The 27,897-nt window shown below is 34.0% G+C and overlaps 2 protein-coding genes across 2 annotated transcripts; one reads left to right on the top strand and one right to left on the bottom strand.

Annotated features, from left to right (window-relative positions):
* Positions 1-5,517: 5,517 nt before the first annotated feature.
* LOC125838423 (uncharacterized) lies at positions 5,518-21,738 on the top strand. Its single transcript, XM_049517483.1, has 6 exons — positions 5,518-5,590; positions 8,350-8,435; positions 14,713-15,483; positions 15,582-15,803; positions 15,886-16,010; positions 21,138-21,738. The coding sequence occupies exons 1-6, from the start codon at positions 5,588-5,590 to the stop codon at positions 21,236-21,238; spliced, it is 1,308 nt and encodes a 435-aa protein (XP_049373440.1). The 5' UTR covers positions 5,518-5,587; the 3' UTR covers positions 21,239-21,738.
* Positions 21,739-22,983: 1,245 nt separating this feature from the next.
* On the bottom strand, positions 22,984-27,697 carry LOC125838347 (GDSL esterase/lipase At5g33370-like). The gene is made up of 5 exons (XM_049517409.1): positions 27,370-27,697; positions 26,259-26,386; positions 24,926-25,168; positions 24,034-24,286; positions 22,984-23,444 (listed from the first exon to the last, which is right to left on the bottom strand). The coding sequence occupies exons 1-5, from the start codon at positions 27,614-27,616 to the stop codon at positions 23,212-23,214; spliced, it is 1,104 nt and encodes a 367-aa protein (XP_049373366.1). The 5' UTR covers positions 27,617-27,697; the 3' UTR covers positions 22,984-23,211.
* Positions 27,698-27,897: the final 200 nt, after the last annotated feature.

The raw sequence follows: 27,897 nt of genomic DNA, 5'->3' as shown, positions 1-27,897 counted from the left end.
GGAGTTATTTTCCTGGAGTATGGAAATGTTCAAGTAGCAAAATAAGTAATTCAGAGTGGTAAAATAGCTATTGTATTTGTTGAACCAGTCAAAGGTGAAAGTGGCATATATAGTGCAACAAAAGAATTTTTACTAGCACTGAAGGTTGTCTATGATAGTGCATGCTCTCTTATTGTATTTGATGAGGTAAGTAACTATACTGAGGCTTTTACTTATATTTTCTTTTATTAGATTCAGTGCGGCCTAGGAAGAAGTGGTTATTTTTTGGCGCACGAAGCTTATAAGTTATAACAAATATCAAGATATTATTTTGATTCTCTCTACTTTTAAAATTTGTATTTGTGATAATTTACTTTATCAAAATATAATTATATTTATCTTTTATTTGCAGGATGAAAATGCATAATTCAACAAAAGTGTCGTACAAGCTAAGTACTATTGGAAGAAGAGTTTTTGAAAATTGCGTGTAGGATTAGAATACAATAACTTGTCTATATATATATATAGAGATAGATACTAACAATTAGTAAAGATTTGCACAAGTATTTAGTTTTTTTAGGAAGGTGTAAATATCTAGGCCATCAATCTTATGTATTGACCTTTGCAAATTTATATAATTTTTAATTTCAATATTTATTTAAATTTTAAAGAAGAAATGTGTATTGGGTAGGGATGTGCACTATTCGGATTAAACCGAATAACCAAACCAAATCAAATCGAATTTTTATTTGGATTGGTTTTTTGGTTTTTCGGATTGGTTTTGGATTAATAAATTACTTTGTTTGGTTTTTTGGTTTGGTTTCGGATTTTAAAAGATAAAAATAAAAAAAAACCGAATTATATATATATATATATACTGCGTGGAGTCGCGTGGTGTGCCACATAAGTCAAAAGGTGTACAAAATTACAAAAAAAATGAGTTCAAGGGGGGGTAATAGGACCTTAATTTAGTTAAGGTGTGTCTCTGTAATTTCGGTCATAGTCTAGGGGGTACTTGTGTCTTCTCCCTTTTATGTTTGAATTACATCTATAAGATGTGTTTCTGTGATTTCGGTCATAGTCTAGGGGGTACTTGTGTCTTCTCCCTTTTATGTTTGAACTACATCTATAATAGGTATACTTATAAGTGTTGTGTTTTAAGTTTTACTTATGATTTATATTAGAAAGTATATTTAAGGGATTAAATATTATTACTTTGGCTATATATGTTATTAATTATTGACATAACTGAATAACCAAATTGAAGAAAGCCAAACCGAATAGAGGAAAACCAAACCAAACCAAATTTATTTTGGATCGGATTGGGTTACACTTTTACAAAACCAAAAACCGAAAATCCAAACCGAATAGTGTAAAACCAAACCAAAAAACCGAATGCACACCCCTAGTATTGGGTATATAACAACTACTTAAAAATTGTTGCTAAAGGTGTATAGAAATATATTTTTTTATTGCGACAAAAATTATCGTTGCTTAAAAGCCTTTCTAATAGAATAACAACTAACCATTTGCTAATTTTTTGCAACAATTAATATTGTTGGTAAAAAGTTCAATTTGTGGCAACAACGGATTTTGTTGCGAAAATTTAAAAAGGCACAACTATAAGAATGTAAGGCAACAAGTTTTTTGGTTGCGATAAGTCATTTCTTGCAACAATATATTTTGTTGTTGCAAAAACTTTTCGCATCAGCATTTATTGCAACAACATGCAACAACTTTTGTTTTGTTGCCAAAAGTACTTTTGGCAACAACATTTAATATATGGCAACAAAAAATATTGTTGGGAAGTACCTTTTTTCTTGTAGTATATTATTTATAATTTGTAAAAAAAAAGGCCAAAAATAGTTTTAAACTATAGGAAAAATATCATTCGTTAATATTTCGATCCAAAAATGCCCATCACTTTTGGGTCAAAAAGGTGTTTATTAGGAAAAACACTTTTTTCCTAATAAACATATTTTTTCTTTTCTTTTTAAACACATTATTTTCTAAATAAAATAATATTTTTGCAAATTATTTTCTTTTAAAAATCCGATTAACTAGTATAAAAGTGAAAAATATTTTTCTTCTTCTTAATCAATTAAAATTGAAACAATGTAATAAATTTTTGTTTATGACATTATGATTATTGTAACTTAATTCTAAAAGCAAGGATAATAATAATAACAAATGTTTACCCTTCTTCAACTCAAAAAATATTAAAAAGTGAAAATATTTGGTATTTCATTAGATTTTTTTTGAAATTTATTCAAATAAAAATTAATAATAGACTAATATGATCTTATATAGGTTAAAAATGTGTTACAATAATTTTTTTTAGAAAAAAAATGAGGTTAAAAAGAAAAAATATAATATATGAATAAGGTATTTTTGACACAAAATAACTAAAGAATATTTATGGATTAAAATATTGATAGCAAAGATTTTTTTTATCAAACTATTAATGGATTCTTTTTTATTCAATTTCACGTAGTTAAAAAAAAATTGACTTTTTTTCGTTAAAAAAAAATAAATCTGAAAAACTCTTCGGTTTTCCAAAGGATTCCTAGCATGTGGTATATTTAAGTCGGCATATAAATAAAATGGAAAATGATTTTAAAAAATGCCTTTAAACTATATGAAGTGAACAAAAAGCCTTTCTTTCGTAGTTGATAAAAAAAGGAAAAGACATATATTCCCTCTTGAACTTGTTCCGAAAAGTCAGTTACACGCTTAAACTATTATGACGACCTATTACACACTTTTACTACTTAAAAGTGAATTTATTTATCCCTAAAACTGATGTGGCAAAATAATTTTAAAAAAATTAAAAATAGGCGCGTCAGATTTATTAAAGTAGAAAAAAAAAATCAAAATTCAATTACACCCCACCCCATTCTCCACATCTCTTCTTCTTCACAACCCACCCGCCTTTTCTTCTTCTTCTTCTTCTTCAACCCCATCCTCTTGAGAAAACACATTTTTCTCCTCTTTCTTTTAAGCAAAAATCTCTCCTTCTTCCTTCTTCCTTCTTCGACTTATTCTCAACTTGCTTAGCAAATTACTTATCATCAATCTAAGTATTATGGATTTTGATTTGTGTTTGTTAACAAAAGATATTTTAATGTCATCGGCGGGATAAAAATTTGGGGGTTTCTTAGCCGTTGCAGCTATGACAGGCTTTTTTGAGAGAACGGGAGAATCTTCCACTCCATAAATCATCTTCATGTTTCCATTAGGGTCTGTTTGGAAAGTCACCTGGTAATTGGAATTGGTGTAATTACTAGGATAGTAATTACCAGCCTAGTAATTACACTGACCTGTTTGGTTGCCACAGTGTAATTACATTGTAATTACACATGTCATGTTTGGATGCACAGTGTAATTACACATGTTCTGTTTGGATGCACAATTGCAATCATAAAATTATAATAAATTTTTAAAATAAAAATTAATTATTTAAAATTTATACTAGACAAATAAGAAACTTTATAAATGACATTAAATTAAATATTTAAGATATATATTCTTTTCTGAAAATATATTAATTAATAAGCATATTTTCTGTAACTAATATTATGAAAAAATAATTGATTTATATTTTTTCAAATTAATATATTTCAATTGAATTGATCGTAACAACTAAAAGTATGAAGTTTCTACGAACATCGTGAAATGCATGTTTGATAAAAAGAATAATATATAAATAAAATGTCATAAATTATTAAATGTTTGACAAAAATATAATTTATCAACTCTAATTAAAAAATGACGTGCAATGTAGATTCAATATTACTAAAACAAATGAAACTGAAAATATAACATAAGTTATAAATTCAAAACAAAAATTTTAACATAATACTCTTATAACAAATTTCAACATAGCAATAAATATGATTTAGTTTTAGTTTTTCTTAATAAAGAAAACGTAAGTCTATAACTTACTTAACAATAAATTCTATTTTAATTTAAAAATTAGAATATAATAAAATTATGCTAATGAGAAAATAAGCATGGCATAAAGAAATAGATAATATGAAAAAATTACATAAAATCATGTAAAGTAAGGTTGAGAATAAGAAGAAAATGAAATATAATAATATAAAATATAAAATATAAAATATAAAATAAACTTTTACAAATTTTTAGAATAATAAAATTAAAAAAAAGAACTTAAAATAATAGAAGTAAAAAAAATTAAAACAAAAAAATTAAAATAGAAATAAAAAAAAAAGAAATTAAAAAGTAATCAGGTGGTAATTACACCGTGTAATTACCAGCAATTCACAGCTTCTGCCTGTGAATTATAGAGTGTATTACCCCCTGCCAATTACACCAATTACCTGCTGACTAAGTAATTACATGTCCTTCCAAACAGGACAAGACAGTGTAATTACACCAAATCCAATTATCAGAGTGTCCTTCCAAACAGGCCCTTAGTGTTCTTGGCAGCCATTGTTAAAAAATTTCATCTTATTGTAATTTTGCTATGAAGAACATATAATTATTAGATATTTTTAATAATTAATTGGAGATTAATTAGTGTAAAATATAGTTAACAAAAGAAAAGTTAACTAAAAATAAAAAAAGATGTAAATTTTTTTAATTTCTAACATGGCGTTGACATGGCAGTGATGTGACAACGAGTGTAATACACCACATATTGTGAGAGTGGTGTTACATGTCTCAGAGGTAAACAAATTCACTTTTAAATAGTAAATGTGTGTAATAGATCGTCATAATAGTTTAAGCGTGTAACTGACTTTTCGGGAGATGTACAAGGGGGAATCTATTCCTTTGCCCATGCCATCAATATTGAGGTAATGGGGGTCCAAAAATGCTCTTTTCTTTGTTAGGTTAGTCCAGAAATCCTCCTATTGTTACTAAATGGGTCAAAAATGTCCCTTTTTGAATAAGTATACTATTTTTTTTCTTTTAAAACACATCTTGTTTTTAATAAAATCATCACTTTTTTTTAAAAAAAAAAACCCTATTTTAATTTTTATTTTCTTTTAAAATCACTTTTACTAATAAAAATGTAGGAAATATTTTTTTCTTCTTAACCTCAGTTTATCAATTAAAATAGAATAATTTCATATAGCCTTTTAATGGATAATACATGTCATATATAAGATCATGATAAATCCATCATTACAATAACAAATAATTATAATAAAATAAGTTTTTCTTTAGAATTTTTTTAAAAATTGAAGTAGGATACAAAATTCCTAATAAAAGAATATCATTAGCATACAAATGTGTTAAAAAGAAAATAAATAATATATTTATTTTTAAAAAAGGACATTTTTGACCCATCAAATAATAATAAAGATATTTATGGATGACAAATACATTTTTGAACTAAAATATAAATGGATGATATTTTTAATTTTTTTTTAGCATAATTTAATGACATTTTTGACCCTGGTTAAATAATATAAACAAAAGAGAGATGGTACCTTTGTGTTTTGCTACTGTGGGTTTTTGGGGTGGGCGGTTTAGGGATTTGGGAACTCAAAGAGGAGGGAAAACTTGATCATCTTTTTGACATTCAAACATACATTACTTCCGGTGAACATACACACAGTTCCGGTGGGTCCTCCAAATTATGGTAAGTTTCTTGGTGCTTCCGCTGTTTTCTTCCTTGCTTCAATTTTAAGCTAATCGTTATTCTTTCAGAGATTTCTTGCCAGTTCTGTGTAATTGAGCGGGTTCCAATTTTGATTATTACTACTTTATACTGCTAGGGCTGATAGGGAAAGGAAGTAATTCCCTAGTGAAGATGATGTCCTTTGGATAAAATAATAGAGTCGGTTTATTTTCTCAAAATAGCTTTTAAACCGTTTTGTGTTTTTTTTCTTTGGTGGAATAACAAAATTAATCCAAACAAAGCTCACAGGAAAATAAAAAGTGGGTCCCTTCCCTTAATGAGCTTCTTATATTTTTAACTGGGAGGTGTGTTTGGTATGAACGACAATATTTTTCATGGAAAAGGATTTCCTAGAAAAAGTTTTCTTGGAAAATGAGTGGATTTCTTACTCTTTTTTTTTTTACTGTTTGGTATGTAAGTAAGAAAATATTATCCCAAAAGTATTTATATGTCATCAAGCAAAATATTGTTTATGGAGACATGATGGGATGAGTAGTGGGATTTCGAGGGTGGCGCGAGGTGGGATGGTCAAGGGGTGGGGGTGGTGGATTAGGTGGGTGAGGAGGAGACAATGAACTTGAAATGTTACTTAAGCAACTTGTTTTCCCTACTTCCATTAGGGAAGTTATTTTCTTAACTTTTAAGGAACTTGTTTTCCTAACATTTTGACCAACCAAACATAAGAAAATTGGGAAACATTTTCCGAAAAATGTTTTCCTCCATACCAAACACACCCTTGTGAAAAATGTTAAAGAGGAAGAATGAGTTGGTGACATGTTTTTTAATTTTTAGCGTTGTGTTTATTTACTGATCACCCAACTGATGTGGGTTTTCTTGAATGTTTTAGTTTTGTATACCATCACGTACAGAGAATTATGTTTTTGTGTTTCTTGACCTGTGTTGCAAGTCATTGAAAAGGAACAAAGATTTGTTGTTGTCTGGAATTTTGCATTTATTGGCAACAACTCCCTTATTTACCGGCTACTTATGGAAAACACTTATTTGTTTACCTGCTGTTTGGTAGAGCAATAATATAGCATTGGGCTAAAATATGCAGTATATCCTTAGATCCGTGTTTGTTTGATTGAAAATGAGATATATGAACTTTATTTGAAAAACCATTTTTGCTTGCAACTAGGTAACTTTCTTTCTGACGTTATCTGTGGATTGTAGGCTGTCTGACTACATGCAAAGGACAGTTTGTTATTAAGTTTCTTATATAAATAAAACCTCCTCTATATGTTATGGCATGACAGTGGACCTGGATATGTCAAAAAATCATTTATATTTTAACTCGGAAAGATCCAAGATTTGATCTTTATGGATTTGAAGAATGGGTTCAAAACATAGATTTTTACATATGGTCTACATGAAAAATTGTGGGGATCCCCATAGGCTATAACGATACATCTGCCACCATCTATTAGCACATAAAGTGAAGTTATTCACCTGTTGATATTTGCAAATTGGACAAAATCCTAAATGCACCATAAGCTTGCTAGTTTTGCTTCAATCTAGTGTCAATGCATTCATTTGCGATAAGTTTACCTCCATGATTTGCCTTCCTTTAATAATTGCCATTTGTGCATCATCCACCAACTTATGAATTGTTTCTTTTGAAATCTTTCTGCTAGTAACTTTGAAATGATCTTTTTGAAGATACCAGTCAAGCTTATGGGCCTAAGATCTCTCAGTTCCAAAACAACTTTCTTCTTAGGAATCAGAGCAATATAAGTGAGGTTGAAACCTTTTACAATCTTCTTCTAAGTAATGGAAAAGATCCAGGGCCTTCACTATGTCTTCTGTAATCATTAACCATCATCTTTTGTAGAAACTCATGGAAAACCTATCTGGACCTAGGTGCTTTTTCACCTACACATGCCTTATAATCTCCAGAACTTCATCTTCTTCAAATGGTTTTTGGAGCCATATTTCTTCCTCCTCCATATTTCTTCAAATGGTTTTTGGAGTCACCCATGCTGAACCTAGCACTCCTGTTTTCCCCATTAGCATACAGGTTCTGATAGAACTTCAAATTTCAATTTTTATTTCCTTAGAATTCTCCTTAGTTATTCCATTAATTCTATGAGCGTTTGCCATCTTGTGAAAGAAACTAGTTTTAGTATCACCTTGTTTCAACCATAACATCCTTGATCTTTATCTCCAAGTGACTTCTTCATATTTGGCTATGTCTTCCAACTCCATTTGTAAATTGACTATAACAACCTCCTCTTGAAATGTCCAATTTTGTTATTCTTTTCACTGTCTAGATGAGTTATTTATGCTAACAGCTAGCTGCTCACTTTTCCTATGATCCAAACTCGAAAGTTACTTTTATTCCACTCAGTCATCTCCCTTTTATTAGAAGCAGCTTCTTTGACAGAATAAATTTTGGTCTGTCTTTATTCTATATTCTTGTCCACCATTCTTTCACTTTATCCACAAATTCAGCTGGATCTTACTTTTTCTTTGTTTGGCTCAAGAGCTCGGTGAGCTTATATATGACTTCAACTGGGAACACATTTTACTCAACTGGAACTCAGCAAAAATTTAGATGAGCCAGACTAGTGGCTACTCAGTGCTCCATACCTCTAGTCTGAATCTTTGCATCTATGGTTTCTTTCCTCTCTAACAAGAAACTTGGCTTCTCTGCCTAGTTGTATATTTCTTGCATAATGATTCTATGTATCTTTAATTGGTTTTATTGTAATTAACTGCAGGGCACACTATGTTTAAATTGTGGCCACAAAGGTTTCACTAACGCATATGTTTTCTGTGTGAAATGCCTAGAAGTTGCTGTGCACCGGTAAGTTATATCAACAACTGAATATCATTGTTATATGTCAAATATTGTACTATCTCTTTATTGCAATTTAATTACCTCCACTAATCTATTAGCCTTTTTGTTTTTTTCTCTTGGTGGAAACCATTTTTTGGAGGTCTCCAGCATATCCTTAATGCTGATGAATACAACATTACCTTTATCAAAAAAAAAATAAAAAAATTACCTCCACTAAGTAAGGCTTGACTCACCTAAATATCCTACCCATTTTCATGGCAAAAATTTGATAGAGTTTCCTCTGTACCAAGAGCATTCCAATTATCCTTCTTTTGACCAATTACCACAACACATAAAAGATCCGCCGACATCAACAACTACAACTCTAAGTCACTAATGATCAAATATTCAATAGTCTACCAACACAAGGCTCGCAAAAGCAGCTCTCCAATTACCGTGACTGACTTGAGAATTATAATTCTAGAAAAATGTCAAAAATCATGATTGAAAAGTCCAAAAAATAAAAAAGTGAAATGCTCTCTCCGCTATTGCAATTGGGTTGTGGATGTCTAATTGTCCGGGCAATACTGAAAGTATCTTTCTCTCTATTAGTGGATCACAAGTCTGGTGCAGTCCAGGACAACTAACAAAATTTTGAAGGATGAGAAAGAGGGGGTCAATTAATGTGAGCGGTGTGTGGACAATCAACCATTGCCGTTTTGTTTGGAGAGAAGTATATATGTACATACATATACAATATAAAAAACAGCACTCATTTCAATTCAAAGTAATATGGGGGTAAAAGTTACATAATACATTAACTGAGCATCAGTACACATACTTCACAATTTTATCAAATTAGGTTTTGCTCAAGTTGTGAGGGAGCTTCCAAAGAATCAATATCAGACTGTTGACAGTCGAGTCTTAGTGTGAAATAAATTTTTTGCTAGTTTTCTCTAGTACAAGGTGCTCCAGGCGTAATGTGTTCTGCCATTGGACAACAATATGTAATGTTGCTACTCATTACAAGTATCTCAATATACATATATCATATATATGCATATAAATTGCTTACATGTATTCTTCAATTATCACTTGGTGATAACACCATAATAACATATAATAACCGTAAATCATCTCATGTGAATGATTTTATTTTTGAAAACTGGTAACTTGTATTCCTTAGCATTAAGGGTATGCTGGCCACCTCCATGGAAAGCTATCTGAAGTTTCTTCTTCTGGTGTGCCTCATGGGTGAGACATGCTTTCTTCACTACTAGCCAAACAAAACATTTCACCTTTGTTGGTGCCATGCTTTTCCAAGTAGCTTTCCATGGACCCTTGAGACTTTCTGCCATCTCAAATAGACTCCTCTTGTAAACTTTCACTGAGAACTTCCCATCTTCATTGTGTCTCCATCTAATTGTTCTTGTCCAGTGGTTGTCCCAGAGAAAATTTCCCTCATCCTTACAATTTAACCATCCTTTCTACTTCCCAATCATTCAACAGTCTTCTGAAGATTAGATTCCAGCTTTGTGCTGTCCACTCTCTTCAAGTTGCGATGTCTGGATTTGTGCAGATAGCAACTAGATCAGGGAAAGTTTCCTGCAATGAGTCTTTCCTAGTCCAGTTGTCTTTCCAGAAAAATATCATTCTTCCATTACCCACATGGTAGCTTATATTCCTACTTAGAGGTGCCCATAAGGACCTAATAGTTCTCCAAGCTCCAACTCCAAAAGTGTCTGTGACTTCATCAGTGCACCATGGCTCATCTGCCCATACTTCTGTTGAATGACCTCCTTCCAAAGGGCTTGTCCCTCCTTGTTATATCTCCAAAGCCATTTCATGAGTCAACTGTTGTTTTGCAGCTCAATTTTTTGACCCCCATACTCCTTGTTCCCTGTTCTGTTGTACTATCAGATTAAACCCTTTGGCCTCTTTGTTGCCATGCCATAGAAAGTTCCTTCTCATTCTGCCCACAGCTTTGATTACCTTACTCGGCATGGGAAATTGTGGCATCACATATGTTAGTAAATAGTCCAAAACAGAGTTGATTAAAATTATTCTGCCTCTTTAAGAGAGATACTGTGACTTCCACAATGCCAACTTCTTCCAGTTTTCTCAATAATGCCATCCCTGATTTCAAGTGCCTTGTGTTTTGAACCCAAAGGCATTCCAAGATATACAGTAGGTAGCTTTTCCATCCCATAACCCAAAATGTTTGCCAACACCTGAATTTGTGAAGTATCATTGATGGGAAATATATTTTTTTTCCTCCGGTTTACTTTCAATCTTGATATAGCTTAGAAAATGATTAGCATCACCCTGAGATAACTGATTTGCTCAGGCTTAGCATTACAGAAAACTACTGTGTCATCCGCATATAGTAAGTAGGTGGCGTATTTCCAGTATCTCATCAACCCTGTTTTCAATTCTGAAGCCTTGTATCCATCTGTTTTCTGTGGCAATCTTTGCCATGTTGTTGAAACTCTCCATGGCTATGATAAATAGCAAGGGTGACAGAAGATCTCCCTTTTGAGTCCTGTCTGAGTCCCTCTCTGCTGAAAAAACAGCTGGTTTTCCATTAACCAAAATTGAGAACCTGGTAGTTTTGGTGCAGAATTCTATCCATTTCAACCATCTGTTGCCAAATCCCATTTGTTTGAGGATACAGAGTAGGAAGTTCCAGTTGAGATGGTCATATGCCTTCTCAGTATCCAGTTTGCACATCACTCCATAATTTGTCTTCCCTTTATGAAGGCCACTGATGAGTCCTGATCAACTTGTCAATCACCTTCTTTAGTCTTTCTACCAGCACTTAACCAATGATTTTGCTTATTCCAGTTATGATCCCTCAACTCAATAGCTCCCACCTTGTTTGGAATCAAAGCCACATAAGTTGCATTAAAACTCTTCTCAAAAACCTGTTGGGAATGAAAATTCTGTAGTGGTTGAAGTATATCATCCTTCAACATCTCCCAGAAATCTTGGAAAAAGGACATTGGGTGGGAAGCCATTTAGACGGAGTTCTTTGTTCACCATACATAATTTGATATCATTTAATATTTCCTCTTTATTTTTTTTTTCTTTTGATAACCGAGAAATCCATCTGTGACCCGCCCTTTGGACCAATCACAACCTTAATATTTCCTCTTTTTTTAAATTATCTTTCCAGCCAATCTTGCTCTTCTATGATAATATGTTGAAATCTGGCCTCCAGTTCTCTGGTTCCTTGTAGAGTTCTTGATAAAAGCTCATAGTGGAGTTCTTGATGCCATCAGGACCAGTGATTTCTTCTCCCTCTACCTTCAGAATATCAATTGCGTTGAACCTCTTGTGAGTAGTGGCCACCTTATGGAAATATTTGGTGTTGTATCTCCATTTTTTATTTATTGAACCCTTGATCTTTGTCTCAAAGCTATTTCTTCATTTCTTGTTACCTCTTCAAATTCCATAGCCAAGCGTGCTTTTTGTAGTTTCTCATCCTCAGTCGGGATTCTTTGGTCTTGAATAGAATCTAGGTTACTGACTTGTGAAAATTTTGGTCCTTTCTTTCTCTCCGGTTATTTTTAGTTGTTCCTACTCCATTCTTTATGTCCACCTTTTAGAAGGCTTAGCTTAGTAGCTAGTGCTATTACCAGTCTTGGCCTAAGTACAACCAAAATAAACTCTTTGTCTTCCATTTACTTTATAATATTAACTTAACTAATAACTAATTCAATATCATCTTCTCTTCTTAATGTTGGAAAAAGATAAAATTTAGGTGACCCATTAGACCATCCACTAGCTTGCATTTTATTTGTACTAGTTCTGGGCACGTGTGCGTAAACCCTATGTCAATGAGTATAAACTTTTAGAAATCATATAATAGACAATCCTACGCAAAAATTCTACCTATTTATATGTATATATATGAGTAGTTTCGTTGACAACGACAACAATAAGTAAGGTTCTTTGACACAATAGATATAATTCTCTTTTCAATGTGATTGAATCAGGTGTTAGTCCATCACATGAAAATTGAGAGCAACGGGGTAACATGTTATCTCTATTGTGTTTTACAAATTGAAAAGAAATGCTTTAATTCCTAATAGCTTATGCCTATTCTTCGACTTCTTGTATACTCATATAAAGGATTTTTAAAGGAGAAGTTCTCTTTCCCATCAATTATTTTCAAATTCGGAGAAGCTCTCTTTTACATACTTATAGCACGTTAACTTTCATTTACAAATTATTCAAAATCATAAAGAACAAGACATAATTACACGTTTAGGGCAAAAATTAATTTGAGGCCTTTTGCTTCACACAGAAGTTAAAGCATTCAAGAAGAAATATAAATAAAAACGAGCATGAAATACAAATAACAAGATACACCTCTACACATAAGGGAGGGTAGTTCCTAGGCTATAAAAGTGCAAAGAGTGAACGTTCAGAGTAAAATGAAAGATTACAAATTCGCTTCATACTGCTGGAGCTTTGAAAACTGTTAAATATATAGTTCAAGAAATTTCATAGTACACCTCAAAATGAATTTTGTTTGCTCCCCTTTCTGGCAAATGTTTCTAACCTCAATGCCCCAACTTTTATCACCAAAACCACTTACATTTCTTGTTGTCGCTGCTATCAATTCCATACAATTCTGCAACAACTGCATTGCAAGTACTTGTTACATTCTTTTTTTCATTTTCTATGAAATAGATGAATAAGCAAACAGAAACCATATTTGAAACATGAGTAAACTATTCTTTTGCAAGTTATATGAATATAGCAAGTTATTAGCATCTTCTGAACAAATCAAGCAGTAATATAACTAACATCAAAATTGGACAAGATTATTCTAGACAAAAAGGTAGAGTTTTTTCAAGGTACTCGATTAGACTCTCCAAGTAAAAGAAATGAATCAATAAAACACAGTTTCCACTGTATATATATATAAGAACTACAGAAATAGCACAATACTCAAAAACTAACTGGAAAAGAAAAAAACTTACTGGAATTTTGACATATGTAGATTGGTTGTGTGCTGCAAATGGTGAGTATATTTTCCAAATAAAAGGAACAGTATATTTTTAAATGATCTGATGGGGGGAAATTGTTTAATTGACTTAGTTGCCCACTTAGATGAAGTGGAAGAAAGGGTGAAAAAAAGATTAATCTATGATAATTACTGAAAGCTGAAAGAACAACATTGGATTTGCATTTTAAAGGTGAGGAATTATTTCCAATAGTGTACAGGAAGATGAAAACAACACCAAGAATTTGAATAGGCTCCGCCAAGTGATTGCACCGGAACTCCACATGCCTCTCTGCTCATTTACTATGGGAATACAAATTTATTACTTTCTTGAAAGTTAGTTTACTTGTTAGTACAAAACTATTATTTAAGTGATGGGTAAAATAGTCGTTCAATTTTTTATGAACATTTTATCTTTCAATTTGACTTAGCACCTTCCCGTTTTTAGTATAGTATGATATGATTAGTATTGCCAAAGATTGTTTCCTCAACAAGGGTCCCTATATTCCCTCTTATATGGCAATTTTTCCAGCTTTTGTTTCAATGCGGGCAATTTGTTGATTTGTTCTGTTGAGTGAATTCCATTAGCATAGCTGTTGATGTTTTCGTTCTCTTTTAAGTTTCCCTTATAGCAATAAACATGCTAACAACCCTTTTTTTGTTTGGGAATAGTCAATGGACCAGTGGCCCTTTTCGTTTGGGTCATTACTTTTTATTGTGTGTGTATGTGTTTCTATTTGTTTTTACAGAATGGAGTGTCAATGGTCTTTATAACTAGCTGGAATGTTTATATGAACCTATGATGGAATTATGCTAATAAATCATTGGAAACCTTTTTCCATTTGAACTTCAGTTATGTAATGGAAGTTGTGGACTAACCAGTACCTGTACTGTTTTTTTTTTCTTTTTATTTTTTTTGAATTTGAGCAAAGTAGCAACTTTTGGTATTTTATCAACTCGGATATAACTTAAAAGTTGTTAGTTCATACTAATTTACCTTTTCTCCTTGCATTGGACATTCTTCAATATGTTGGTTTGTAAAGATCTGCCCCTGTTTCTCTCAATCTTTGGTTGCTTAACTTTATGGATGGTTGTCTTAAATCAAATATCTTCTGAAAGCACAAGAGGGGAGGTGGATTGTGAGCCTTCCGAAATTCTAGTCGATTACTTAATAAATTTAATCAATGATAACTAGATAAACAGTTAAGAGCAATTGAAAACCAAGATGGATTACAGGTAATCCTTTTGTGTTTCTTTATATGGTTTGTTGATCTTTGCTTATTTTTTCAGCTACTGCCTTGAAAATGTGACATTTGATGAGTTTGTTTATTGGGTCTGCGATGACTGTGAAGTGAAAGAGCTAGACGAACTAAACATCAAGAAATCTGATGCCATCACAGTAGAAAATAAGGATTGCACTAGTTCAAGACATTGTAAAGTGAGTTCTGAAGTAAATATTGATGTTCCTGAGACAACATTAAAGAGGTGTGAAGGTAGGCTTCAACAACTTCAGCAGCCACCTTCTGGGATTGAAATGGTAGAGCATCGCCAGATAGCGGGTGATACTTCAGGCATGAAGATGAGCAAGAAAAAATCTAGTCCTACCTCATTGAGAGATGAGAAATATGAGCCAAGACTAGTACATAGCTCTTCTGAGCAATCCCATGAGTCACAGACGAGCATTGCATGCAATGAACGAACTCAATCAGCTAATGTTTCTCCATTGCCAGCTAAGCGATCAAAGGAAGAAGTTACTGCCACACTGGACAAGCTAGCGAGAGAAAATTTTCAAGCTTGCCATTTGAAGAAACCTTGTGAGGGAGATGTTCAGCCTAGCACACAGGGTAATTCTTCTAGCATGATTGAAAAGACAAGGAGTATATCATCGTCTGTCAATCATCAAGAAAAGGAATCGGTGCCTGGAAAAGATATAAGATTAACACCTCAATCTGGAACTGTTTTCAATGAAGAGCCTTCTCAATTTTCAAAAGGTGAACAGCCAAATGAACCCAAACATGCTGGCCAGGAACGAGCGTTGCCTCTTGTCGATTTCATTTGGAGGTCAGAAGATATTTCATGAATTTTAGCTCAGGATATAATCTAACTGATGGATTTATTGTGGTGCTAATGCAAATTTATCCTCTATGGTGATCTGACAGGGGTAGCTTTAACATACTGAACAAAGAGTATGAGACATTTGATGGACTTTTAGCTCACCTATCGGTTAAAGCATGTCAAAAGGTTTATGAAGAAGCAAGCTTGTTTCCAGCTTTGCTTCAACTGGAAATGCTTCCAAAGTCTGATGTATGGCCTAAGAGTTTCACCATATCAGAGCCCACTGATGACAACATCGCATTGTATTTTTTCCCATCAGACACAAGGTAATTACTTTTCTATTTTCACCATTGACCAGGTTCTTTTATCAAAATTTGGTTTATTATCCTTCTGTTTTTCTTGCTTTAGATGTGAAAAAGAGTTCGATCAGTTGGTGGAGCAGATGATCGGCGAAGAACTTGCTCTACGAGCAACCGTAACTAATGCTGAGCTTTTGGTTTTCACTTCTACAGAACTTCCCTTGCTATACTGGAGTGAGTTGTTATTTGATCCTTTGTTTCACTGTCTACATGTCCTTCCTATTTTGGTTTACCCTGAAGATGATATGCTTGCTAAACAGGAGACCATGTTCTCGTGCTTCTCATTATTTTGTGTATATTGTGTTGCTAAAAAAGCGTGTGAGAAATATATATGGGAAAAATATTATTGAATTGTGTATCTAAATTGTTACATTGAGACCCTATTTATAGACACTACATTAGAATCCTTTTCCAACTAGGATTCCTATTCCTATTTTAAGTAGGAAATACTTATTTCTATTCTAACACTCCCCCTCAAGCTGGTCCATACAAATCATATGTACCTAGCTTGTTACAAATGTAATTAATACAAGGACCTGTGAGGGACTTGGTGAAGATATCTGCAAGTTGATCATTTGACTTCACGAATTTCGTAACAATATCTCTTGAGAGTATCTTTTATCTGACAAAGTGACAGTCAATCTCAATGTGCTTAGTCCTTTCATGAAACACTGGATTTGATGCGATATGAAGAGCCGCTTGATTATCACACACAAGTTCCATCTGATCAATTTTGCCAAATTTTAGTTCTCCCAGCAACTGTTTGATCCAAACTAGCTCACAAGTTGTTGTCGCCATTACTCGATATTCTGATTCCGCACTAGATCGAGCAAACCACATTCTGTTTCTTACTCTTCCACGACACCAAATTACCTCCTACTAAAGCACAATATCCGGATGTCGAACGTCAGTCAGAGGGTGATCCTGCCCAATCAACGTCTGTATATCCAATGATATGCTCATGGCCTTGATCCTCAAAGAGTAGTACTTTACCGGGAGCTGACTTTATATATCGCAGAATACGAATAACTGCTTCCCAATGACTATCACAAGGGGAAGTCATAAACTGACTTACAATACTCAAAGGAAAAAAAATGTCAGGTCTGGTCACTGGGAGATAATTCAACTTTCCAACAAGCCATCTATACCTTTCAGGATTACTAAGTGGCTCCCCCTGTCCTGGAAGGAGTTTAAGATTGGGATCCATAGGAGTGTCAATAGGTCTACATCATATCATTCCTGTCTCCTCAAGAATGTCTAAGGCATACTTGCGTTGAGAAATAACAATACACGATCTAGACTGAGCAACCTCAATACCTAGAAAATACTTCAATCTGCCAAGGTCTTTAGTCTGGAAGTGCTTAAAGAGATGTTGCTTCAAATCGGTGATACCATCTTGATCATTACCGGTGATAACAATATCATCAACGTAAACAACCAAATAGATACATATACTTGGTGCAGAGTGCCGATAAAACACAGAGTGATCAACTTCACTACGAGTCATGCCAAACTGCTGAATTACTGTGCTAAACTTCCCAAACCAAGCTCGAGGAGACTGTTTCAGACCATAAAGTGACCTACGCAATCGACATACTAGGCTACTAGACTCCCCCTGAGCAACAAAACCAGGTGGTTGCTCCATATAGACTTCTTCCTCAAGATCACCATGCAGAAAAGCATTCTTAATGTCCAACTGATGAAGAGGCCAATGACGAACGACAACCATAGATAGAAAAAGGCGGACACATGCTATTTTAGCCACAGGAGCGAAAGTGTCATTAGAATCTAGCCCAAATATCTGAGTATATATACCCTTTGGCAACAAGGCGAGCCTTAAGTCGATCAACCTGACCGTTTGGACCAATTTTGACTGCATAAACCCAACGACAACCAACAATAGATTTACCTGCAGGAAGGGAAACAAGCTCCTAAGTACCACTCTTATGCAAAACAGACATCTCATCAACCATAGCCTGCCTCCATCCAGAATGAGAAAGTGCTTCACCTGTAGTCTTAGGAATGGAAATAGAGGACAAAGATGATACAAAGGCATAATGGGGTGATGATAGACGATGATAACTTAAGAAGGTATAATGTGGGTTAGTATTTCGAGTGGATCGTATACCTTTTTTAAGTGCAAGCGGTTGGCTAGGAGGAGGCAAGTCCGCAGTAGGAGCAGGGTCTGGTGCATGACATGAATCATCTGGGACTAGGGTTGGACGTGGACGGCGATGATAAGTTAGTAATGGTGGCACTACAACTGGAGATGTAGAAGTAACCGTAGATTCCTCAAAGGTTGGCACATGTAAAACCTGAGGTATGGGTAAGACCATAGATACATCAGGATGATCAGAAGATGTATAGTAAGGCTAAGACTAAAAAAATGTAACATCAGCGGACATAAGGTATCGATGAAGATCATACCCTTTTTGAACTCGAGAGTAACCAATAAAGACACATTTGAGGGCACGAGGAGCTAATTTATCTTTCCCTAGGCTAAATTATGAACAAAGCACGAGGGGGGATAGGATAGAGATGTGACTGAGGAAACAGTATGGAATGTGGAACCTGATTCTGAATAGAAGAAGAGGGCATTCTATTAATTAAGTAACAAGATGAAATGACTGCATCTCCCCAAAAACGCAGCGGAACATGGGATTCAATTAGGAGAGTGCGAGCAGTCTCAATGAGATGCCTATTCTTTCTTTCTGCTACACCATTTTGTTGAGGAGTATGGACAAGATGTTTGGTGAATAATTCCTTGGTGAGACATAAACTCCTGAAACTGGGATGATAAGTATTCTAAGGCATTATCACTACGAAAAGTACGAATAGAAACACCAAACTGATTTTGTATTTTAGCAAAGAAACTTTTGAATATAGAAAATAACTCAGAACGATCTTTCATTAAGAAAACCCAAGTGCATCTCGAATAATCATCAATGAAACTAACAAAATAACGAAATCCTAAGGTGGAACTGACTCTACTAGGACCCCAAATATCAAAATGAATTAATGAAAAAATAGACTCTGAACGACCCTCAGTACTACGTGAAAATGTAGCACGAGTGTGTTTCCCAAGTTGACACGACTCACAATCTAATGTGGATAAACTAGACAAACTAAGCACCATCTTTTGCAGTTTGGATAGACTTGGATGTCCCAAACGTTTGTGAATTAGATTTGGAGAATCTGTAACCGAGCATGATGTAAAGGAATTTGAAGAGGTAAGATAGTAAAGGCCTTGTGATTCATGTCCTGTTCCAATCATCTGTCCCGTACTGCGGTCCTGCATGAGAAAAAAATCATCAAAAAAGGTTATGCTACAATGTAGGGCTTTCGTCAAACGACTAACAAATGCTAGATTAAAAAGAGTACCAGGGACATAAAGAACAGAGTCTAGGGTGACAGAAGATACGGGTTTGGCGTTTCAAACCCCTTTTGGTTTTGTTTGGATCCCATTGGCTAAAGTAATAGCTGGAAGAGATTGTGAATAAACAATATCAGACAAAAGTGATTTATTACGAGAGATATGACCAGAAGCCCCTGAGTCTATGACCCATGATCCAAGAGTGCTAGACTGTGACACACAAGTAAAAGAATCAGGTTGTGCAACCGAAACTACTTGTGGAGACGTTTGTTTATTTGCACGATGCCGAAGGAACTCTTTATATTCCTTTAGAACAATAGGATCATAACGGGGTGGTGGACCATGCAAAATATAGCATATGTCACGAGTGTGTCCAGGTTTATGACAATGATTACACTTGGATCGAGGTTTTCCAAAACATTGTTAACTTGCGCGATTTCGAAGGAGCTCATTATATTACTTTAGAACAATAAGATCATAACTGGGTGGTGAACCATGCAAAATATAACATATGTCACGAGTGTGTCCAGGTTTATGACAATGATTACACTTGGATTGAGGTTTTCCAAAACGTTCTCCCCCTCGTCGATTCTCCATAAGCTGCTATGTAGGCTGGAAACTGCCGGAAACTACTACAGTGGTCTGAAAATATTGGAAGCTGCCGGAATTTGCCCACAGTGGCCTGAAAATTCTGATTTTGCCGGGAACTTGCCGGAAACTGCCCTACAGTGGTCTGATTTCGCCGGAAACTGCCTGAAAATCACCGGAACCCTAATTCCGGTGATCGGATCTGGAGAAAACTAAATGGGTTCTGGTCGGAAATACTGGATGACCCCAACAGAAGAAAACTGCTCGAAAACAGATGACCGGAGCAGCACTCACGCGCCAGCGCGTGACCAGATCTCGCCGGAAAACTTCCACCTTCGAACGGTGCGTGGAGGCGCGTGAGGGGCTGTTTTTCGGTGGATCTAATTGGGGTTCGGTCGCCTGAGCTTCCCGAGCGTCGTGATGATGTTGTCTTTCGCACAACACCTTCAGAACGAAAGATGACACAAATCAGTCCCAACCGTTGTCACCGGAATTTGACACGGTGACTTGAAGTTTCTCACCAATACTTTAATGCCATCTGAGAAATATATGGGAAAAATATTATTGAATTGTGTATCTAAATTGTTACATTGAGATCCTATTTATAGACATTACATTAGAATCCTTTTCCAACTAGGATTCCTATTCCTATTCCTATTTTAAGTAGGAAATACTTATTTCTATTCTAACAAAGCGCTTCAGGTCCACTTTTATGCTATTAAAAGTTCAAACTGATGACGAAGTTAACTTCATGGGAAAAACTGAAAGAAATTGGAGAATTTTTGTCGTTGATTGAAAGGAGATACGGTAATTAGAAGTCGAGGATTGGTGGTCAGATTACCAAAAAAATGTTAAGGCAGAGAGACAGTGCCTTCCTGTGGCTTTGAAAAGGGAGACTTCAAATGGTTCATTTTTTCAAGCCAAAGCACAGGGCAGAGTTAGCTATGCGCATATTGGATCAAGTCCAGTTTCTTAGACAGTTGCTTCTTATCATATCCTTTCAGCAAAGTGAACAAATTAAACCAGCATCTATCTTTCATACTTATAAAAGATGAAGGTTTATAACTTGTCATATTGCCAATGGGTTAATGCTTTTTGAGAACTCTCTTAAATTTGACAGAAGTTATTTCTCCTAAAAATATAGTCACCAGGAAGTTTGGACCCACTTGTAGTATAATATAATAAAATAAAATCTGAACTCTTACCGTCATAAGCCTGCCAACTTGAATGCCACACTATAAACTTGAATTTAAGGGTGTTCAGATTAAATATCACCATGTCTTCTAGGTTTTGCGTTATCTGAGGCTCGTTGTTAATCTGCTTAGAAAATCAATTGGCAGGATTTCAGGGTAAGTACTATCTCTGGGGTGTTTTCAAAGCAAAGCGGGATTCCAGTGGGAATACTACGATGCCAAATGGGAGGAGCAAACCTGCAACTTGACCAACTCCTGTGAATGAATTGGGTGTTGTCAGAGATGTCGCGAATGCCAAAACATGGGACAATCATTTTAGCCCTTTGAGCAACAGTGCAAGCTTTGGGTCTTGAAGTGTGTCAGGTACTCTTGTTGTTTTGATGTGTTCCTCTCACATGTGTGACCTAGTATGCTCTTTGATGCATATCTGGCGGAGGAATGAGAATGTGACGAAGCAGCTTTCTTTTTAGAGCCATCTTGTTGTGGAGTTTTGCCCCATTGAATAACGTAATGTCCAGTGAAAGTTATCTGATTTAACAAGAGCCTTCTGTTTAGCAGTTAATTCGAGGACTAGTGAGCTTCGTAGATCTCCATAAGTAAGAGAAAAGTTTTAACATTTTCTCTTTGTTAACCCCCCATATTTGGGGCTCATGTTGTATATTTTGAATGTAGATGCAGGTTATGTAATATTAAACTATCTTGAATGTAGGGATGACAATAAGAGTTGTGGGGGTTGCTTTTCTTTTTCTTCATTTGTCAGTTTGCATGTTTTACTTTCAATGAGGCCTTTAAGTTTTGTTTAAACAAACAAAACAAAATTCATATACAATTCCATAAAGCTTATGATTGCAGGGCAATGATCATAGATCCCTTCATTCATAAAGCAGACTTCAGATGCTGGCAGTTGTGTAATCCAATCCATGTTAATCAAGACGATACTCTTTCTCCCCCCTTTTGCTTATTATTCCAAAATCCAAATGAAAGGACCCTCATAATTTGAGGTCTTTGAAGCTCACATTCTTCAGCACATTGCCTAAATTCCCTGATTTCTGTCCCAACCTTTCATTTGTATTCATTATGCAGTTAAAAATCCCCATTATTGCCCAAACACTATTTATGTAGCCCCTGAAAGGCGATTAGGTGAGGTGAGGCGACCCTTCATCGCCTATTAGCTTTGTGGTGAGGTATTTTCAAAAGGTGACCCATGGCGAGAAAGGCCGTCGCCTTTTGTATTTTTTTATTTTTTATTTTTAAAAAAAAAGAGCAAGCAATTTAGGGGTTTAAAAGTTAAAAGGTAATTTTAGAGTTTCCTTTTCAAATTTACACAGTTGCACTCTTAGATTGCCATTGTGACTCCAACCCAGTCGACTCGACTAGACTAGACTTCTTTGGTGACAAGCCAGACTTTTCCGGACTACTTTGGTGACACGCCAGACTTTTCCGGCGATTCAAAAGTCCAACCAATACATATTTCATCTTTTATGGTTTGCCAAAGTGAAGAATGCTGTAAGATAAAAAGTTGGAAAACTATACTTGAATGTATGATTTGTAGTAAAGTTATGTTTAAGGTCTTTTAACGTTTCATGTTTGATTTGATTCTCCAATAATTTAACCAACTTTTTGTAAGTCTGAGTGTGGTGGTGGGGGATACAATTCGAGATGAAAAATTTCAAGAAATTTATTTCTTCGGAAAATGAAATATATAGATTTAAAATTAAGGTAAAGAATGATAAATATAAAAATTAGAGCATCTAAAATTTGTGAAATTATTGATAAGGAAACGGCAACTTTCATTTCATTTCAACACATGCTTACACGATGAAATGAAATTTCTTGTCCTGTTATAATTTGAATAAAAGAAAATAATCTTTTTAAATCTCGTACGTATAAAAATGAAAATCTCTTATAAAAGACGCATACCTATATATTACATATATGTAACACTTTAATATAGAAAACTTGTAACACGAAATGATAAAACTGAACTCCATTAACATTACAATGACCTTATGAAGGTAAATCAAGAACCATTCCGCACATACATATATATTACGTACCAACACCACTCCTCTAGTTTTATGATATTACAAAATATAACAAAAAAAGGTGACGACCCAATAATAATAATAATAATATATAGTTTAAGATACCACACTCAAAATGAAACAAGACACAAATAAATGATAAATTGTTGAAACATAGAGGAGAATTAATTAATTAATTAGGTCCTAGAGTCCAAAGCCATAATGGTGCTGAGGTTCATTGGGTTCATATACTCAGAAGAACCAGTCAATATCTGCTGAACAATGATCCTATTTGCCCTTTCAGATGGATGAAATGGATCCCAAAATGCATATATGTCCCTATTTGGACACAAGTTTGATAATGGTGTACATAGCCCTATTCCATTGTAGGGTCCTTGTCCACAACATGCTATCTTTGATGTCACAAATCCTGCTCAAATCAAATCATGAAAATCGAATTCACACTTATTGATTTTATCAGTACGCTAAACTTTGAGTCAATAGACGGAAGTCAAAATATAAAGAAGTATATATAGAGTGACAAAGAAATGAAATACATATATCGTGTCAAAGAAATTCAACATACTATATATATAAAAAAGAAACTAGCTTACTTACATAGTATAGTTTTCTGACCAATGAAGGGTGTCAATTAACTCCGTTTAACAAGGGTAATTACATTTTTCTTAGTTCTTATACACTTTCTATTAAGGATATATATTTTCTCCGTTCACTTTTCTTTATCATTCCAAAAATAGATTTTTACTTTTACTTGTCATATTTAACGACATATATAAGAAATAATTATTTTTTTCATATTTCATCCTTAGCAGTAATTACTTATTCTCCTAATCATTTTCCAAAACCTAATATTAAATATCAATTAATATGAATATAGCAATAAAATACTCATATCAATCGCTACTTCTTACGAAGGGAATGCAAAATTCAAAATGGACAAATAAACATGAACGAAAGGAGAAAAATTAGGGGCATTGGTGTATGTTGAGATTGATTACCATAAGCTTGAGGATTAGATACGAAATTCATGTTCATAGTAAATGTGTTAGCAGCAATAAATACATTAGCACCAATTTGTGAATTGAGATCAGCCAACATTTGAGTCAATTGAGGGTTGAATAAAGCAGCTGCACGCTGCAATTCCACTGAACATTCCCCACTTATACTCCTCTGTGCTAATTCTGCTGGCACACAACCTATTGGTCCAGTACCTGTCACTAATACTCTTCTTCCTCCCAAATCATACAACTTCTGCAAAAGTGAAAAAACATACCAATTAACAACTTCTCCGTCTTATATTACTTGTCCACGATATCTATTCTAAATCACTCTTTCTATTTATTTTTACTTATCCATATTCCAAAAACAAATTTTAACTTTTACTTGTTCTGAATCGAAAAATTATACTCCACTATACTATATATATAGGATCAAATCTATATTTTATGTCTATATATTTAATATTGAACCCCCTCACCACAAGTAAGGGGAAGGCTTGATTCAATAGCTATGGGGGTTCAGAAACTAGTAGGCATGTGAGTTCAAATCTGGCTAGCAATATTTTTCAATGTTTACAGTTTATTTGATAGCACTATTTAACATGTTTTTTTAACCGCTCAATAAAAACTCTGGCTCCACCGCGTTGAAAATTTCCTCTTATGTAGGGGACCTAGGTGTGGGTAGGTGGTGCATAATTTGTTTCCAATAAATGCACATTTTCAGATAGGGGTCTTGATGACCATGTGATGATATGTTAGTCTGTCGCACCAACCAACCAAACATTCATCATATAAGTATGTCCCTACTCTTCCGAAATCAATCTTCGTAGCTCAGTTAATTAACTTTTGTTAACAATAATTCGATTCGTATATATAAATGGAGAGAGATTACCTGTAATATTTTTCTGTACTCAGAGATAAGATAAACAACATAATCAGGTAGAGAAAATTGTCGAGATCTTGCAGAGAAAGGGACCAAATAGTAGTTATTAACAAAGTCATTTCCACCAAGAGTGATGAGGATAAGTGCACTGTTCACTAACTGCTCTGTTTGTTCTGCTCCAATTAAACCACTTACTCTCCTTTGATATTGTTCAAAGTACTCCAATTGTTTCGCAATTCTGATTATATTAAACTGAAAAAATAGCATACAATTCAATTATAATATAAACTATATAAACCTTAGCATGCCACTTTACTATATTTAAGTAGCTTTTAAGCATCAAGTACTGCAATTGAATATATGAATAAACAATTACATGTTTTGGTTTAAGTATTGGAACTGATAATAAGCGATTGATGCGCGTGTGATTTGGTTGAAAAGTACATCAAAAGAAATTACGAAGTATTTTAAGGTGATTTGACCGGCTTTTAAGCTAATACAAACAGTCTCAACATTAAATGTGTGTTTTTATTTATTGCTAAACTAATAGAATATATAGTACTATAGTAGACATTCACAATTTTTCTAGTGCTATGTGCATAGTATCCAATAATTTAAGAATCCATCATTTAAGTTTGACATAACACATAATATGTTATTTAATTAGGTTTCAGTTAATATCTATATATGTCCTTCAGTTTTGGGTGTACACAAATAGACATGTAAATTTGTATAAAATTAAACAAGTAGACACATGTCCTACGTGACATAATACACATAGAATGTCACATAGGACACAAAATTGTTGTGTAGGACACCACGTAGGACAAATGTGTCTATTGATTCAATTTTATACAAGTTTAAGTGTTTATTTGTGCACATTCAAAGTTGAAGATCATAAATGCCAACTGAAACTAAGTTAAAGAACACAATTTAGAAAAAAGAAAAGAGAAAAGCAGAATGAAAAATAGGCAACAAATTAAACTACTCCCTCCGTCCCATTTTATGTGGCAACATTTGACCGGACACGGAGTTTAAGAAATAAATGAAGACTTTGAAATGTTTACCAAATTGCCCTTTAAAAAGTAGACTCACTTTTCTCTCTTCTCATAAATGTATTGGAGTATTATTTTAAGATTAAGTGGGACCAATAAGGGTAAAAAAGGAATTGTACATTTAAATACTTTCCATATAAGGAAATGTGACATTCTTTTTGGGACTGACCAGAAAGGAAATGTTGCCACATAAAATGGGACGGAGGAAGTACTATTATAGTTTATTCCAAATTAATTGAGTTAAATAGGCAAAAATTAATGAAATTAATGAGTTGAATTTCACATACAAATTGGATGCCAGTGTCATTAAGGATTCCAACTCCAGCAGAAGCAAAGTTTGCTCCAACAAGAAGCCTATCTCCTGTGAGTTGTGGAGCCAAATATGGTAATGTTGGCTCCATACCCAATTGCTCACCTTACAAAAAAAAAACACGTTATTAGCATATTTGTGATAAATACTGTACCTTTTTTTTTCTTTCATTTCATGTGACACTGTTTCCAAATTAATTAGTACGCTCTGAAATAGAATGAGTCATTTGATATATTTAAAAATAATTTAACTTTATATCGTATGGTTTTATATTATAGCCACATCAATGTCATTGCAGCTCTAACGTCACAAGTTTCAATTTTGTTTTTGTTTTTAAAAAAAACTTCATGCTGAGTCAAACATCGTCAGTGACAATAAAAAATTATATTAATCGTGTATAAATAATGTAATTTTTCATCGAAGGGGTTCAAATGAGCCTCCTTGCCCTCCCTAGTTTTGCCGCTGAACAAAAAATAGTATTTGAAATAATATTCATGCTTAAATGTTTGGGAAAAGGTAGAAGTACCCCCTAAACTATGACCGAAATTCCAGAGACACACATTAACTAAACTAAGATCCTATTAACCCCCCCCCCCCCCCTCACTTTTTTTTTTTTGTAAATTTGTACACCTTTTTGGCTTACATGACACACACCACGCGCCTCAATTGCGTGGAGTCACGCAGTGTGCCACGTAAGACAAAAGGTGTACAAAATTACAAAAAAATGAGTTCAGGGGTTAATAGGACCTTAGTTTAGTTAAGGTGTGTCTCTGAGATTTTGGTCATAGTTTAGGGGTACTTATACCTTATCCCTAAATGTTTTTAAATACAACTTCAGAAACCAAAAGTAAGTTGAAAAACAAATTGTTTGAACTTCAACTAAAAGTTGTATCAGAATTCCATGGTCAAACACACATTTTCAAATAAAATGATTTTTTTTTTTTAAAAAAAACAAATAATTTTCATGTCCAAACGGATCCTTAAATTCCATAAAGAATGAATATAATAACTAACAGATCATAATACGTTAATTTATACTTTGATAATATAAAGAAAAAATCAATCGATCAAAATAATGTTCATCATACTTATGATATCGGGTATGTTGAGTCCATTGGAAAATCGACCAGTGGCGCGATGAGTAGGGTAGTCAATGCCATAGGGGGGAGAATCTGCCCTGGCACTAGTAAGTAAGTAATTATTGTTACCATTATCTACTAGTGAATCACCAAACACGAAGAAGGCTCGACTTTCAACTTCAAGCAGAAGATCACAAAATGCAAGCACTAAAAGTAGTATACAATATGATAAAAAAGACAATGAGCAACTCATCATGTAAAAGAAATTAATTTGCTATGTGAATATACAAGAATGATTATGTATTTGGTGGATATTATATAGTAGTAAGGGCTTCAGTAGTGAAACATCCAATTAATGTTTTTGTTCTAACTTTTGGTGTAGTAGATGGTGATAATTAATGAAGCAAAAAGGATCACTCCACTGCTCAAGCAAAGCTGCCTCAAAGCAGTAATTCCCCTCATTCTAAAATACTCCCATCATGGACGGAGCTATCCTGTGGTCAAGAGTTCATTTGAAATCTTTCGATGAAAAATTAT

The sequence above is a fragment of the Solanum verrucosum genome, unplaced genomic scaffold (assembly GCF_900185275.1).
Source record: "Solanum verrucosum unplaced genomic scaffold, falcon-dt-bn FXZP01000150.1, whole genome shotgun sequence".
Lineage (NCBI taxonomy): Eukaryota > Viridiplantae > Streptophyta > Magnoliopsida > Solanales > Solanaceae > Solanum > Solanum verrucosum.
Note: the sequence above shows the minus strand (reverse complement) of the source record. Positions and strands in the feature narration are given on the sequence as shown.

Excerpts from the sequence above, each read along its gene's own strand:
- LOC125838347 (XM_049517409.1), bottom strand. The coding sequence starts at position 27,616 with ATGATGAGTTGCTCATTGTCTTTTTTATCATATTGTATACTACTTTTA. Across the intron at positions 25,169-26,258 it reads ATGACACTGGCATCCAATTT|TTTAATATAATCAGAATTGC; the intron begins GTATGTGAAATT and ends CTATTTTTTCAG. Across the intron at positions 24,287-24,925 it reads AGTACAGAAAAATATTACAG|AAGTTGTATGATTTGGGAGG; the intron begins GTAATCTCTCTC and ends TCACTTTTGCAG.
- LOC125838423 (XM_049517483.1), top strand. Across the intron at positions 8,436-14,712 it reads CTAGAAGTTGCTGTGCACCG|CTACTGCCTTGAAAATGTGA; the intron begins GTAAGTTATATC and ends TTATTTTTTCAG. Across the intron at positions 15,484-15,581 it reads CTTGTCGATTTCATTTGGAG|GGGTAGCTTTAACATACTGA; the intron begins GTCAGAAGATAT and ends GTGATCTGACAG.